The sequence below is a fragment of the Rutidosis leptorrhynchoides genome, chromosome 7 (assembly GCF_046630445.1).
Source record: "Rutidosis leptorrhynchoides isolate AG116_Rl617_1_P2 chromosome 7, CSIRO_AGI_Rlap_v1, whole genome shotgun sequence".
Taxonomy (NCBI): domain Eukaryota; kingdom Viridiplantae; phylum Streptophyta; class Magnoliopsida; order Asterales; family Asteraceae; genus Rutidosis; species Rutidosis leptorrhynchoides.
In genome coordinates this window covers 160,016,028-160,030,231 of record NC_092339.1, presented here as the reverse complement: position 1 = coordinate 160,030,231, position 14,204 = coordinate 160,016,028, and the positions used below count along the sequence as shown (strand labels likewise).

At 36.7% G+C, this 14,204-nt stretch overlaps 2 protein-coding genes across 2 annotated transcripts; one reads left to right on the top strand and one right to left on the bottom strand.

Annotated features, from left to right (window-relative positions):
* The first annotated feature begins 3,959 nt into the window (after positions 1-3,959).
* Positions 3,960-10,676, top strand: LOC139856866 (uncharacterized). Its single transcript, XM_071845575.1, has 6 exons — positions 3,960-4,637; positions 5,216-5,720; positions 6,054-6,522; positions 6,913-7,112; positions 7,213-7,448; positions 8,168-10,676. The coding sequence occupies exons 1-6, from the start codon at positions 4,452-4,454 to the stop codon at positions 10,454-10,456; spliced, it is 3,885 nt and encodes a 1,294-aa protein (XP_071701676.1). The 5' UTR covers positions 3,960-4,451; the 3' UTR covers positions 10,457-10,676.
* A 1,199-nt stretch (positions 10,677-11,875) lies between these two features.
* On the bottom strand, positions 11,876-13,027 carry LOC139859733 (uncharacterized). The gene is made up of 2 exons (XM_071848508.1): positions 12,880-13,027; positions 11,876-12,321 (listed from the first exon to the last, which is right to left on the bottom strand). The coding sequence occupies exons 1-2, from the start codon at positions 13,025-13,027 to the stop codon at positions 11,876-11,878; spliced, it is 594 nt and encodes a 197-aa protein (XP_071704609.1).
* Positions 13,028-14,204: the final 1,177 nt, after the last annotated feature.

The following is a 14,204-nucleotide window of genomic DNA, read 5'->3' as shown; positions in this document are numbered from 1 at the left end:
AAATAAAACTTACAAAAAAGTTCTTAGCTTCCATTAATTCAACGCGGTAGAAAACTTCAAATTCAACACCTGTACAATACCAAATAATAACACACTTTTTACTACGGAGGATAACAGTAAACTGAATTGTATCTCAAAACTACTTCTATTAACTACTACGGAGTACTAGTGGTAAGTTTTTTTTGTTTTGAACTCTACGTACTCTCCCAAAACTAGTACTGGAGATGGATATTTATGAAGTAAATTCGGAGCCATGGACCAAGTGACCAAACTTGATATCATAATTTAATCATACTGCAAGTTGAGTCATAATTCAATTGAACCTAACTTGTGTTGATATTTTAATTCCTCTTTATATCGAGTCAGCTTCAATTGGGATTAATATGCTCTTTGAGGCTCCATTTGGTAAGATGATCTTGACCCACTATGGCCTAACTTCCCAACTAAAAGAATAATAATATTGTTTAGTTTTTTCGTGCAAACTTAGTCATAGGTGGCTGATATGGTCACGATTTATAGCTAGACATTCAAATCAAAGTTGTACTCGTCTGAGTTACGAACGTCTGGACTTTGGATTCACCTTTTTTAAAGTCAGTATGATTTAGTTATGATTTTTCTCATGCAGGCGCACAGATTTCATGATTTCGATAGTTTTCACTTGTAGTCTTGAGGCGCGATGTTGTAGTCTTTTGTTGCTCATAGGAAATCTTCGTTTTGTCTTCATTTTGAGCATTACTTCGTTGTAATCCATAATAACATTTAATTCGACGCTTTAGACATTTTCACCAATTACAACCCGAAAACTACTCAAATACACATAAAATCATAACATTAAGGACTGATATTGCGATTAATAATATGTTCATTTTGAGCAATATCAGCCACGCGCAGATATTTCTATATGCAAGCGGGATAAATGAATCGTCGATAAAGAAGAACGAATTCTTCCACTTCCTGCGCACCTCAGCTTTAGTGCGTTGTACGAACAAAATCCTATCATTGAAAGAATACCAGCTCTGTTGATTCTTGCGACATGAAAAGACGTTCTTAAACAAGTTTAGTGATGGAGGAAATTGATAGTGCTGGCATATCATCTCGAAAAGAATAACGCGACATGCGCTATAAGGGTGCAGCTGCCCGATGCCAACATTGAAGTAACTAAGAACCTCCATAAAGAAAGAAGTGGGAGGATAGCGCACATTCCAATCCAACATGACCTGCCTATATACGGTAACCTTACCGTCGATAACATCACTAGCGCGCTGACCAGCCAGGGGCGCTACAGGATTCAAATCAACCAAAGGTGGATACCACTTCACCAACTGCGCGACTTTGCGCTGCGTCATAACAGACTTGATAACCTCACAGTTTGGAGGCTCAGCAGTAGAGGAAGACGAGGCCATCTATTAACAAATAAATCAAAGAATCGTAAGAAGAGAGACTAAGTGGGCGCTAACCTGAAAAAGCTAATAGACGAGGTCGAAGTAGTAAGCCGATAAGATTTGCATGAGAATGAAGAGCAGAGATGAAGTAAAAAATTGAGAGAGATGATTATGAAGTATTTATAGGAGAGTAAAAACATAGAAGAGGCCCTAAGGGAAGTTGAAAATGGGCGGTTAAAATATCAAGGGCGGAGATTGAGCCACGTGTCGAAAGATGGAAAGGGAAGAGTACGAGGAAACAAAAGGCTGCGAAATCGGCGGGAATACAACTGTAGCATCTGACAAACCGTCGCTTCGGTTTTCCTGCATTTAAAGCAACAGGACAAAATACTTTTTAAATATAAAAAAGAAGAAGATGGTGGCGCGCAGTAAAAAGTAGTTGAACGATATTTACGAGTTGAGTTCAACGCCACGCGCCGCACCTACGCGCACCATTGAACGATATTTACGAGTTGAGTTCAACGCCACGCGCCATACCTACGCGCACCGTTGAACGACAGTTAAGAGTTGAGTTCAACGCCACGCGCCGCACCTACGTGCACCATTGAAGGACAGTTACGAGTTGAGTTCAACGCCTCGCCACGCGCCGCACCTACGCGAACCATTGAACGATATTTACGAGTTGAGTTCAACGCCACGCGCCGCACCTACGCGCACCATTGAACGACAGTTACGAGTTGAGTTCAACGCCACGCGCCGCACCTACGCGCACCATTGAACGACAGTTACGAGTTGAGTTCAACGCCACGCGCAGCACCTACGCGCACCATTGAACGATAGCTACAAGTTGAGTTCAACGCCATGCGCTGCAACTGTGCATACCATTGAACTGGGGGGACTTAATGATACGCATACCCGATCAGCTCGTGTAGCGTATCAAACAGCATCGCCACTAGAAATTACCAGAGCGCGCCAAGGCCTGAAGCGCTATACTTATTACCATCGCGCTAGTCCTATAAGCGCACGTAGGTAGCGGCCACATGACGGGCGATGCTGTAGCTGGCAGAGGACACCTGACAGACAAGAATCAGAGCCGACAAGAACACTTTTTACTTTTGTCGGACCAGCTCGCCTGAGGACGTACTATTTGCAGACCACGATCTGTTTAGCCTCATTACGTGGCAATAGAAGACAAGAAAGGTTATCCTATAAATACAAGACTTCGTCCACAGAACGGGGGATCTGGACTTTCCACCTTCACACACACGTTCTAAGAACAGCAGCGCATAGCGCAAATATACCCGCGCTACCGGACTCATAGCATTACACTAGACATTCTTGATATACAGGTAACGTTCTATGAACATAAACCCTATCTTATAGCGCGAGCCATCAATGACCGGACCACCCACTGATGGTGGGTCTAATGTTTAACCACCCCTTTTGAGATCATCATCTCGCAAGGGGTTATTCACGGTACTCCGGACAGGAGAGTTAAACCCAATTGACCCTTAAATCCCTTCTTAGTGATGTCAAGCATGGACCGAACCCGACCCGATTATTCTGTGCTTGATCATCACAGTTTAGGTTGCAACGAATGTGACGTAAACAAAACCGATAATGCCAACCATCGATTTCATTCATCACATGTAGTATACTTGTATGTCAATCTGAAATGTTGCTTACAAAGTTATTTAATTATCTCAACTAAACCGAATATACCAATACCGAAATTTCAGCAAAATAATTCATATGCAATAATTCACTGATCCATGGGACTACCTAATTTGGACTATACAATGACAGTTTTCAAAAGAGTATGACAAACCGGTGTTCGCAAAGCCTATTTGACAGTTTTTCTGAAAAGTGTCTAACCGGCGTTGTATACATCGGTTTATCTGTGACATGACAATTACATTAAACTTTTTGCAGGCGTATATGAACTCCATGTTAAACCGGTGTTAGCATCACGGGTTTATTTTGACATATGTTAAACCAGTCTTATCAAAGTCGGTTATACCGATTTTTAAAAACATGATATTGAAGATGCGTGGACTCAATCTAAATGGACAAACGTAGTCCTTAGACTGCTTGTATTGGCCAAAACAAACGCCACCATGTGGATATGTGGCACTAAACAAACGCCAACTTCATCAAGTATCAAGCGTTTCTTCGAGGCATTTTCATGGCTTCAGTTCGATTCCAACGAGTTAAGAAACGCACGTTTCTTGTTTTTTTTTACTTTTTTATTAATTTAAAAATATTATTTTTATCCCCTTTTAATACATAAACCAATTATATTTTAACATATCATCGCAATACTCCTAACCAACACAAAAAAGAAACACCACATCTACTCCACTCAAAAAAGAAACACGTCATACTCATTCAAAAAGTACAAAAAGGCAAGTGACACGAGCAAGAAACGGTTTAACCAATACAAGTAATGAGTCAAAAAAATTCGCCAATCCCAAACAGGCAATTTTTTTTTATTTTTTATTTATTTTCATAACCTGCACTTTTATTCCCAAAATTTGAAACTTGTTGGGTTCATCTATACTTTTGTGAGTCCTTCAATCAGGTTCAAGAAAATACCCATAATAGAGATATCCCTGTTCTGCATTTTGGGGGTCAGAAATGGGCTAGAGCTTACATTTCTTTTTGTCTGAAAATTAGGTTTGAATCTTTTTTCAAATCATTTTTTTAGGCAAAAAGATTTGTGGGTTTCTTTTGTTTTTTATTTTTTGAATTTCCGATTCTGATTCTCAATTTGCAAAGATATCTTGTGGGTTTTGCTTGAGGGTTGAATTCTGAAACAAAAATCACAAAAAAATTGGAAATTTTGATTAAATTTAAAGACTTTTTCGCTTTAGAAATCAAAAGAATTCTTGGTTTGATTGGAGACTTAATTTGTAAATAACAATCGACATAAAAATCCATTTTTTTTTTTTTGGGAATTAGTGAGGTTTTAAATCTGTACATTTGTGGATGCAAGAGGAATTTGAGCTTGTTTGGGGATAAATTCAATGTTCATATTGGTTTAATTGTGTTAACAAAATATTGATTCAAATGAAAAGAGACGTGTTATGGAATCAAATGGTCTGCTACGCCAAAAGACTCGGTTTTGTAGGTGTTTTTGTAGCTCTTATGTGTGTGGTTTTGTTTGATCTTTTGGAACGAAATCATTCGATCGACAAGGAAACTTGGTATGGCAATGGAGTCGATTGGAGGTCTCAATATTTCGAGGAATTTGCAGTATGATTCCCCCTTGTTCCTATAATATAGATTCATTTATTGTTATCCATTTCATAATTATATGAAGTCCATTTATTTGATTCAATAGGTTAATTCTAAAAAAAGATTTAAACTTGTAGGACAAACCATTAATCAAATGAGAATTCATATAAGAGGTCTAACTAGCAGCACGAAAAATTTCCCCGGTAGTCTGAACAGGAAAAACTTTATTCATTATTCCATGAGATCTTGAAATTTACCAAATGGGGAATGCAAATTAGATTTAATTTTTCTAAGTAACAACTTAGAATTCAACTTTTTTAATCCTTAAACTGAAGTATAACGATACAGACAAACGAAACTTGATACATACTTGAGAGTCGCAATTAGATAGCTTTTTCCCACTTCTTTTATAAATCAATGCTAAAACCTTCATCTTGATTTGGACAGTCATTAACAAGTTAATTACCATTTAATCCTTGTTTCCATTTGTATGTCCTTCACTATTTCGAGGGTTTCGTCTCTACGTCGTGTTTATATCATTTTGGAACTTAATCTGATTTAATATGTTAGATCTAACGAAATACTTGCTTTTGCAGCCAACAGTGTACTACCTTAAAGAGTTAAAGCAAAATACTATATCTGACGATTCTGAAAACGGCGATTCACAAGAAATTTTTTGTGATGATTACGAAACAGCAGCTCTTAATAAACTTCACGTGCATCTACAAAGAAAAGCATGCCCGCGTTCAGCAACATTAGGCGACGTTAAAGTGCCCGCCAGCTCATCATCTATGGTCGAACATTCTCCTATACGAACACTACTTACATCACCCGATGAATTTGAGATTTCTTACACCAGGCCGTCTCGTAAGCTAGTTGATATTGGGACTATTGTTAGTGGCGATGGACCGTTACTTATAGGTGTTGTAGTGACAACTATGGTGGTTACGTTGGCCCTTTTTGCGTTGTTTTTGTTTTGTTGTCTTGGACGTGATGCACTTACTGCACATGTACCACAACAACAAGAAGAGGAAGAAGACGAAGAAGAAGAAGAAGAACTTGTTGTCAACTTACGCTCCAAGGATTATAAAGGGAAATTAGGTAATTTCAAATTTCAAATTTCAAATTTCAAATTTCAAATTATTGTAAATACCGAGTTTGTAGGTATACCCGACAATTGAGGCACATAACAAGAAAAATGGGTCCAATGGGTTAGGTATTTAAAAAATTGGGTCTATAAAAAGTTAAAGAATCGGTCTCGACCCAACCTGATCTTACCCATTTAGACCCGACCCGTTTGACACATCTAAAAATTTGACCCGTTCGACCCAAAACAGTTCAGGTCTCGACACGATCCAACCCGTTTTCTAGGTGTGTTTGTAGGTAGTATAATCTTTTTCGTCGTTTTAAAGTGAACTTTTTTTTATCTTTCAGGGTCTTTACAACGATCGATGAGAGTGTCAACTCGTAATCCTAAAATCAACGCTTTGCTTGATAATGTTGATGAATCGAGAATTGTATCAATACCACCCCCACCTGGAAAGGTTGCTATTCGATCACAGCCACCGTTGTCACCACCACCACCACCGCCACCTCCTCCGCCACCCCCACCACCGCCACTACCTGGCCCATCAACAACCCAACCAACACCCGTTCCAGCTGCACCACCACCGCCACCTAGGCCTCCTGGTTCAAATGTACCACCTCCACCACCAAATGCAAGTAATAACGAAAAAATGTTTGCATCTAGTAGTCCAAAGTGTGCGACTGGTAATAAGGAAAAGAAACAAGATGGTGATACTGAAATCGCAACAACCAAGTTAAAACCGTTCTTTTGGGACAAGGTGAACGCTGTTCAAGGCCGCTCAATGGTTTGGGATCATCTTAAAGATGGATCATTTCAGTAAGAATTATTGTTGTACATATCTATCTAGTTGTGTACTAAATTAAGTTACGAAGTATCTTAGAGATGGATCATTTCGTGATGCACTTAGTCGTGAATCGGGGAAGAGTCAGACGGGATTTTGGAAGGTCGAGGCGGGGAAAAAGACCAGCGTTGACCAACGTTGACTTTTAGTACTGTAATAAATAAATATTACACATAAATAAATCAAACATAAAATATTTCAAACATAGATATATGACACAAAATCTAATTTTAACAAATATAAAAATGACCTAACATTGACTTTGACCGACTTAGACCTAACTCGGCCCTACTCGGTCCACTTAGCCCGACTTTGACCCGACTTTTACATCAGGGATATATATTCACACACTTGAAAATTTACAGGTTTGATGAAGAGATGATAGTGGGACTATTTGGTTATGTGGCTGCTCAAAATAAGAAAGACCATGCGAAGATTGATTCAAACTTTCATTCTCAAACAAAGATGGTTCAGATCATTGATGGAAGAAAATCTCAAAATTTAGCAATTCTTCTAAAAGCATTAAACGTAACAACCGAAGAAGTATGTGATGCAGTTAAAAAAGGTGAATTGCTCTCTATTAAAAAAAAAATTAAATAAAAAAATCGTTGTCAACTACTTGATCAACTGTTTATTAACTGTCATATGAATGTGTGTGTTATCAGGCACTCAGCTTCCTGTAGAGCTTATTTCAACTTTGTTAAAAATGGCACCGACTCAAGAAGAAGAACTAAAATTGCGGTTATATAATGGAGACATTAACCAACTTGGTACTTCGGAACGCTTTCTGAAAAACTTGGTTGAGATCCCGTTTTCGTTCAAACGTCTTGAAGCGTTGTTGTTTATGAGTTCCCTTCATGAAGATTATCATGTGGCTAAAGAGTCATTTACAACTTTGGAGGTACAATTTTGCACTTATAGTTACACTATATTTTTCGAAATAGAAATAAGAAAAAAAGAAGTCTATACCTATACTTATAAGATCAATTTATTAGGCCCTATCTCCTCGCGTTTCGTTCGGTGCGAGGTAATTAGCAGCAAGGTCGTTTCATTACTTTGTAAAACATTAATAAGTCGCTGTTTGAGATGTAAAAATTGGCCATTATTAACGTTAATTTTTTCAATACATATGAAAAGATAATACTACTAAAAGGTTATCATTATAAATAGAATAACAAATTATCATTGTTCCCGAGAACTCTGTATCAAAATGACTACTGATTTGGAGTGATTTGTGTCGAAAGAAAAAAAAAAAAAAAAAAGAACTTTTTTTTTGCTGTAAGTTCGTTTTGCCCTATTTGGACTGATAGCAAAACATGATATAAAAGGTTTTTTAAAATTTTCGGCCTTTTCAAAACTTCGAGCCCTGTTCGATGACCTATTTTGCACACCCTTCTTAAACGCCCATAAATTTAGTAGTAACAATTAACAAACTAATATTTACATTTTTAAGTCTTCACAATATATGTTGTAAACATAAAGTTTCCTATGACTATATTTTTATTTTGCCAATATAAACATCTTCTAGTTCATCTGCAACTAGACCATAATTCACATATATATTTGTTTGTAATATCTATTTAAATTATTTGTTAAAAGAATCACTATTGTGAAACTCAGGTAGCTTGTAACAAGCTTACAAGCAGCAGGCTCTTCCTGAGGCTTTTAGAAGCAGTTCTCAAAACTGGTAACCGAATGAACGATGGTACTTATCGTGGTGGGGCCCAGGCGTTCAAACTCGACACACTTTTAAAACTATCCGATGTCAAAGGAACTGATGGTAAAACGACGCTTTTATCCTTTGTGGTTCAAGAAATTATCCGATATGAAGGAATCAAAGTGGCTAGAAACCGAGGTCTCGATCCAAATAACGAATCACCCGAATATCTTAAAAAATTAGGTATGGAAGTTGTTTCTAAGTTAAGTGAGGAACTTAACGACGTTAAAAAAGCAGCAATTCTTGACGGTGAGATGCTAACGTCTACGGTTTCTAAATTGGGAAATATGTTAAAGAAAACGGAAGAGTTTATGGATGAAGAAACGAAAACCGAAGAAGGGGTTTCCGAATTTCATGATGCTTTAACGAAGTTTATGAAGTACGCAGAAGCCGATATTAAGTGGATGTTCGAAGAAGAAAAACGAATAATGACGTTAGTAAAAAGTACGGCTGATTATTTTCATGGTAAATCGGGAAAAGATGAAGGGATGCGATTGTTTGCCGTTGTTCGGGATTTTTTGAAGCTTTTGGATGTTACGTGTAACGAAGTGAGAAAAACGTTGCCGAAAGCTAATGAAAAACCGGGAAAAACGAACAAGTATTGGCGAAGTACTCGAGATAAGTTAATGATTATGAAAGATGCGGTTAGATTAATACTTGAATCGCTTTATGATGATGAAGTTGACCAAGTTGAAAATGAGCCTAGTCAGCAGCCACATCATCCATATTTGCCAAGTGTTCATGATAAACTGGCACTACTGGCTATGAATAATCAGATTAATGTTTCAGATTCGGATTCAGATGATTGGAGCTCGGATGATGATGAAATAAAGCGTAATAGAAAGGATACTAAACCGTCTTATTCACTTACTGCTTTAAAAAACAAGATCTTTGATTCAGATGCAGATGATTCGAATTCAGATAACGAAAGGCTTAATGGTTCAGATGCTGAAAATGAGAAAAACATACCATTTGCTTTTGAAGCGACGAGCCGACAGTTACTATTAGATGGTGAAAAAGATGTATTATTTGAATCGGTTGATGATGAAAGGCTTAATGGTTCAGATGCAGTTGTTTTGAATCCAGATGGTGGCGTAGTTAGGCTTAATGGTTCAGATACAGACAGTGAATCAGTGTTTTCAACAGTTAAGGATGAGAGGCTTAATGATTCAGACGCGGATGATTTGTATCGAGATGGTGACGTGATAAGTCAAAGTCGAAAGGAGGAAGAACGTGATTTTGAAGAATCTAATCAACGTTCTTTATCAGATGATGACAATGGATTAATGATCTCAACTCGTAAAGAAAAGCAGCTTAATAATTCAGATGCAGATGATTTGAGTTCTGATGGTCACTTAGTAAGGCAAAGTCTAATGGAAGTTGAAAATTCTCTAGAACGACATGGCACTGATGAAATTGATAGACGATCTTTATCAGATGATGACAATGAATTAATGTTCTCACCTGTTAAAGATGAGCGACTGAATGATTCAGACACGTATGATTTGAATTCAGATGGTGATGTCATAAGGCAACGTCAAATGGAAGCAGAACAATCTATAAAACAACGTGATTCAGTTGAAACTGATCAACTCTCGTTATCAGATGCTGACATTGAATCATTGTCCTCAGCAGTTAAAGATGAGAAACTGTATGATTCAGACACATATGATTTGAATTCAGATGGTGACATCATAAGGCAACATCAAATTGAAGAGGAACTTTCTCTAAAACAACGTGATTCAGTTGAAACTGATCGACTCTCGTTATCAGATGCTGACAATGAATCACTGTCCTCAGCAGTCAAAGATGAGCGGATTAATGATTCAGATGCAGATTTTTTAAGTCCAGATGGTGAAGTAATTAGACAAAGTCAAGTAAAGGCAGAAAATTCATTAGAACTACGTAATTCTGAAGAAAGTAATCGACACTTTTTTATGGATGCTGACAATGAATCACTATTCTCATCTGTTAAAGATGAGTCACTTAATGATTCAGACACAGATGATTATCATTCAGATGAGGAAGAAACGAGTGAGAGTCAAACGGAGACAGAACATTTTGTAGACCAACATGATGTAGAAACTAATCGAGGATCATCTTTATCAGATGTTGACAACGAATCACCGTTTTCCAGTCTTAAAGATGAGTCTCTTAATAATTCAGACGCAGATGATTATCATTCTTCATGAGAAAGAGCATGTCTCAAATAGCATAAAGTGTTAATCAATGTACTATTATTATGTAAAAAAACTTATGTCTTGGATCATTATTACTTACACCTCTATTGATTCTTGGCGTCATGTGTAGCAATTTTTAACTGCTCTAATAAAGGATTGAATCCAGTGGTGCGTACGGAAACAGTGTTTATATTTTCTACACTCGAGTAAAGGTGAGGTGAGGTGAGGTGAGGTGAGGTGAGGTGAGGATAAACGAACGACTCCCTTTAATTGTAAATTTTTTTAGAAAAGTTTATTGTTTGATCATGTTTGTTGCTTTTCTTTTCATTGGATTAAGGTATCAAGGTAAACACTCAGATTAGTTGAAACTAGGGCCGTATGCCGAGCCAAGTCCGAGCTCGGTCAGGCTCGAGATCGGCTCGTTTAAATTTCATAGAGCTCAAGCTCGACCCGATTCGAGCCTAATATTTTAAGCTCGAGCTCGGCTCGTTTAATATTTTACAAGCTCGAGCTCGGCTCGAGCTCGACTCGTTCATTACATAATCTTATTTTTCTTAATATTACTTAAATTTATTATATTTCATATTTACAGTTTTTATATATTTTTTTTTATCTACATAGCTATTACTCTTTCAACTATTATTTTTTTATTATTTTTTTAGGTAAGCAAAGAAACCCTCATATGAATGAGCACATTGACTTCCCCATAGAAGGTAAAACCTCAGGTAATCAAGCGAGTTTGTTTAGACTCGACTCGAATCGAACTTTTAACGAGTCGAGCTCTAATAACTCTAGAGTAGCCGACTCATTTACATACCGGTTCGTAAAGATAAGGACTACCTTTACTCTCAGGTAGAAGCGAAAATGGCCGTCTATATTGTGTATATACGAAATTGAGTATTAGTGTTGTTGTTGATACTCTTTTGAAAACTTTATATGAAATGTTTTCAACTTCTCTCTTATTGCTTAGATCGAGTGGTGTAGGTCAAGAAAGTTTCTTATAATGCTACTGAAAAGGTGAGATTTGTTGCTTTTAAGTACACTAATCAGGATTTTTTTTGTTTTCAACTAAAAAAAGTTTCTTAATTTCTTAATCCATTTTTTTTTTTAACAGCCAAAACATATTATTAAAAACAACGAGCTATCCTAGCAAGTAGCAAGTAGCTAGAATAGACCCGCGAACCCATTACAACGGCTTTAAGCGCCAATAATTTCAATTTACAATCTTTTTACCTCTACCTCCATACCAATTAAATGAAAATAGACAAATAGTCTCGTTGACAGTCCTAGTCCTGTAGTAGCCAAATGAGTCTGCAAAATTAAACCCTAATTTAAGTACTCCCGTATATTTTGTGCACACTCATGTTCTAAATCAAAATTAATACGTCCTTCTTCCAATTTAATCGTAATAAACACTGTTTCAAACCTTAATTATATCTTCCAAACGTTCAACTCCACTCGACAATCCTCCATCTGCTTCATCTGAATTCCGAAACGACAAAATAGTTTTTTCAAGAAATCTACCACCACACCAGAATCATAATCAACCACTACAAGAATATATTTACATTTTTGAGATGATGGAAATGGTCCCATAAAATCAATACCCCACACATCAAAGATTTCACAAACTTGAATGTTCTGTTCGGGCATTTCATCGCATTTTGAGATATTTTCACCCCTTTGACGTGCGCCACAAGTTTGGAGCAGTTTGTGAGCATCTTTAAATATGGCCGACCAGTAAAAACCTACATCTAAGACTTTTCGAGCAATGTAGTTTGGACCAAATTGACCACCCGATGCACTATGATGACATTGCAATAGGATTTCATCGGCTTCTTTACCATGGAAGCATCGACGATTAATCTGGTCGGGACCTACACGAAATAGGTATGGATTTTTCTAGAAATAATATTTAAGATCGGAAAAGAACTTTTTCTTTTGTTGGTAAGTCAACTCTTTCCTTAGTTCTTTGGAAGCTAAATAGTTTGCAAAATATGCAAACCATGGATAAGAATCATCAGATATCACCATTAAAGATTCATCAGAAACGTATCATGTATATCTGTTTCACCCAACTCTTATAAATTAGGATTCTCTAAGTGAGAAAGGTGACCAGCTGCAAGATTTTCCCTCCCTTTTTATCTATGATCTCCATATCGTATTCTTGTAGAAGAAGAACCCAACTTAGGAGTCAAGCTTTAGCATCAGGTTTATTAAAAAGATATTTTAGAGCAGAATGATCGATGTAAACTTTGACTTTATTCATGACTAAGTATGATCTAAATTTGTCAAAAGAAAAAACTACAGCTAGGAGTTCTTTTTCACTAATTGTGTAATTTAGTTGGGCTCCTGTTAACGTTTTTCTTGCATAATAAATTGGAAGAAAATGATTATTTTTATGTTGATTTAAATAGCTCCCACTGCGTAATCACTAGCATCACACATGAGCTCGAATGGTTCAGACCAATCGAGTGATACGATGATAGGTGCATTTATGAGTTTATCTTTTAGAATTGAGAAAGCTTTCAGATAGTCGTCATCAAAACTAAACGATGTGTATTTCTCCAAGAGTTTAGTCATGGGACAGATAATTTTATATCAATCTTTTATAAAACGTCTATAGAAGCCTGCATGCCCCAAAAAAATACGAATAGATTTTATATTAGTAGATGGAGGAAGTTTAGTAATGACGTCAACTTTGGCTCTATCAACCTCATTCCCGAACTGGATATTTTGTAACCAAGAACATTACCTCTTTTTACCATAAAGTGACATTTTTCTCAATTCAGAACAAGATTAGTCTTTTCACATCGAGCAAACATTTTGTTGAGATTTGACAAGCATGAATCGAATGAAGTTCCAAAAACGAAAAAATCATCCATATAGACCTTCATAAAGTCTTCCACCATATCGTGAAAAATAGTTGTCATACATCTCTAAAAAGTGCCTAGAGCATTACACAACCCAAACGGCATTCTGCGGTATGCAAAAGTGCCGAAAAGACAAGTGAAAGTAGTTTTATCTTGATCCTTAGGGTCAATTGGAATTTTAAAATACCCAGAGAATTCGTCCTGGAAACAGTAAAATTCCTTTCCGGCTAATCGTTCAATCATTGTATCTGTAAATAGAAGAGGGAAATGGTGTTTTCGAGTGCCGTCATTTAAAAAACGATAGTCAATACAGACTCGCTAACCGGTAGCGGTCCGAGTAGGTATTAAATCATTGTTTTCATTAAGAACAACAGTAATTCCTTCTTTCTTTGGCATACACTAAACTAGGCTGACCCAGTGGCTGTCAGAGATTGAATATATCATTCTAGCATCTAATAATTTTAATACTTCTTTTTTAACAACTTCAACCATATTAGGATTTTTACGCCTTTGTCTTTAAATTACGGGTTTGAATTTTCCTCTAATTGGATTTTATGGGTACATAGTGTAGGATCAAATCACGGAATATCTACAGATCTCCATGTTATGGCTTTCTTATGACATTTTAGAATGGAAATAAGTTTACTTTTCTCATTTTCAAATACCTTAGAAGAAATAATTATAGGAAGTTCAGAGTTATCTTTTAAAAATGCATATTTCAAATGAGAAGGAAGTTCTTTTTATTCCATCTTGGGAGGAACCTCAAGGGAATGTTTAGTTTGAAGATCATTTGTTATAGGTTCGGGTTTCTCATCATTCATTAGGTCATCAAATTCATCATCGAGATTTTCATCTTTTATGTCCGACGTGTATTCTGAGGTCTATTG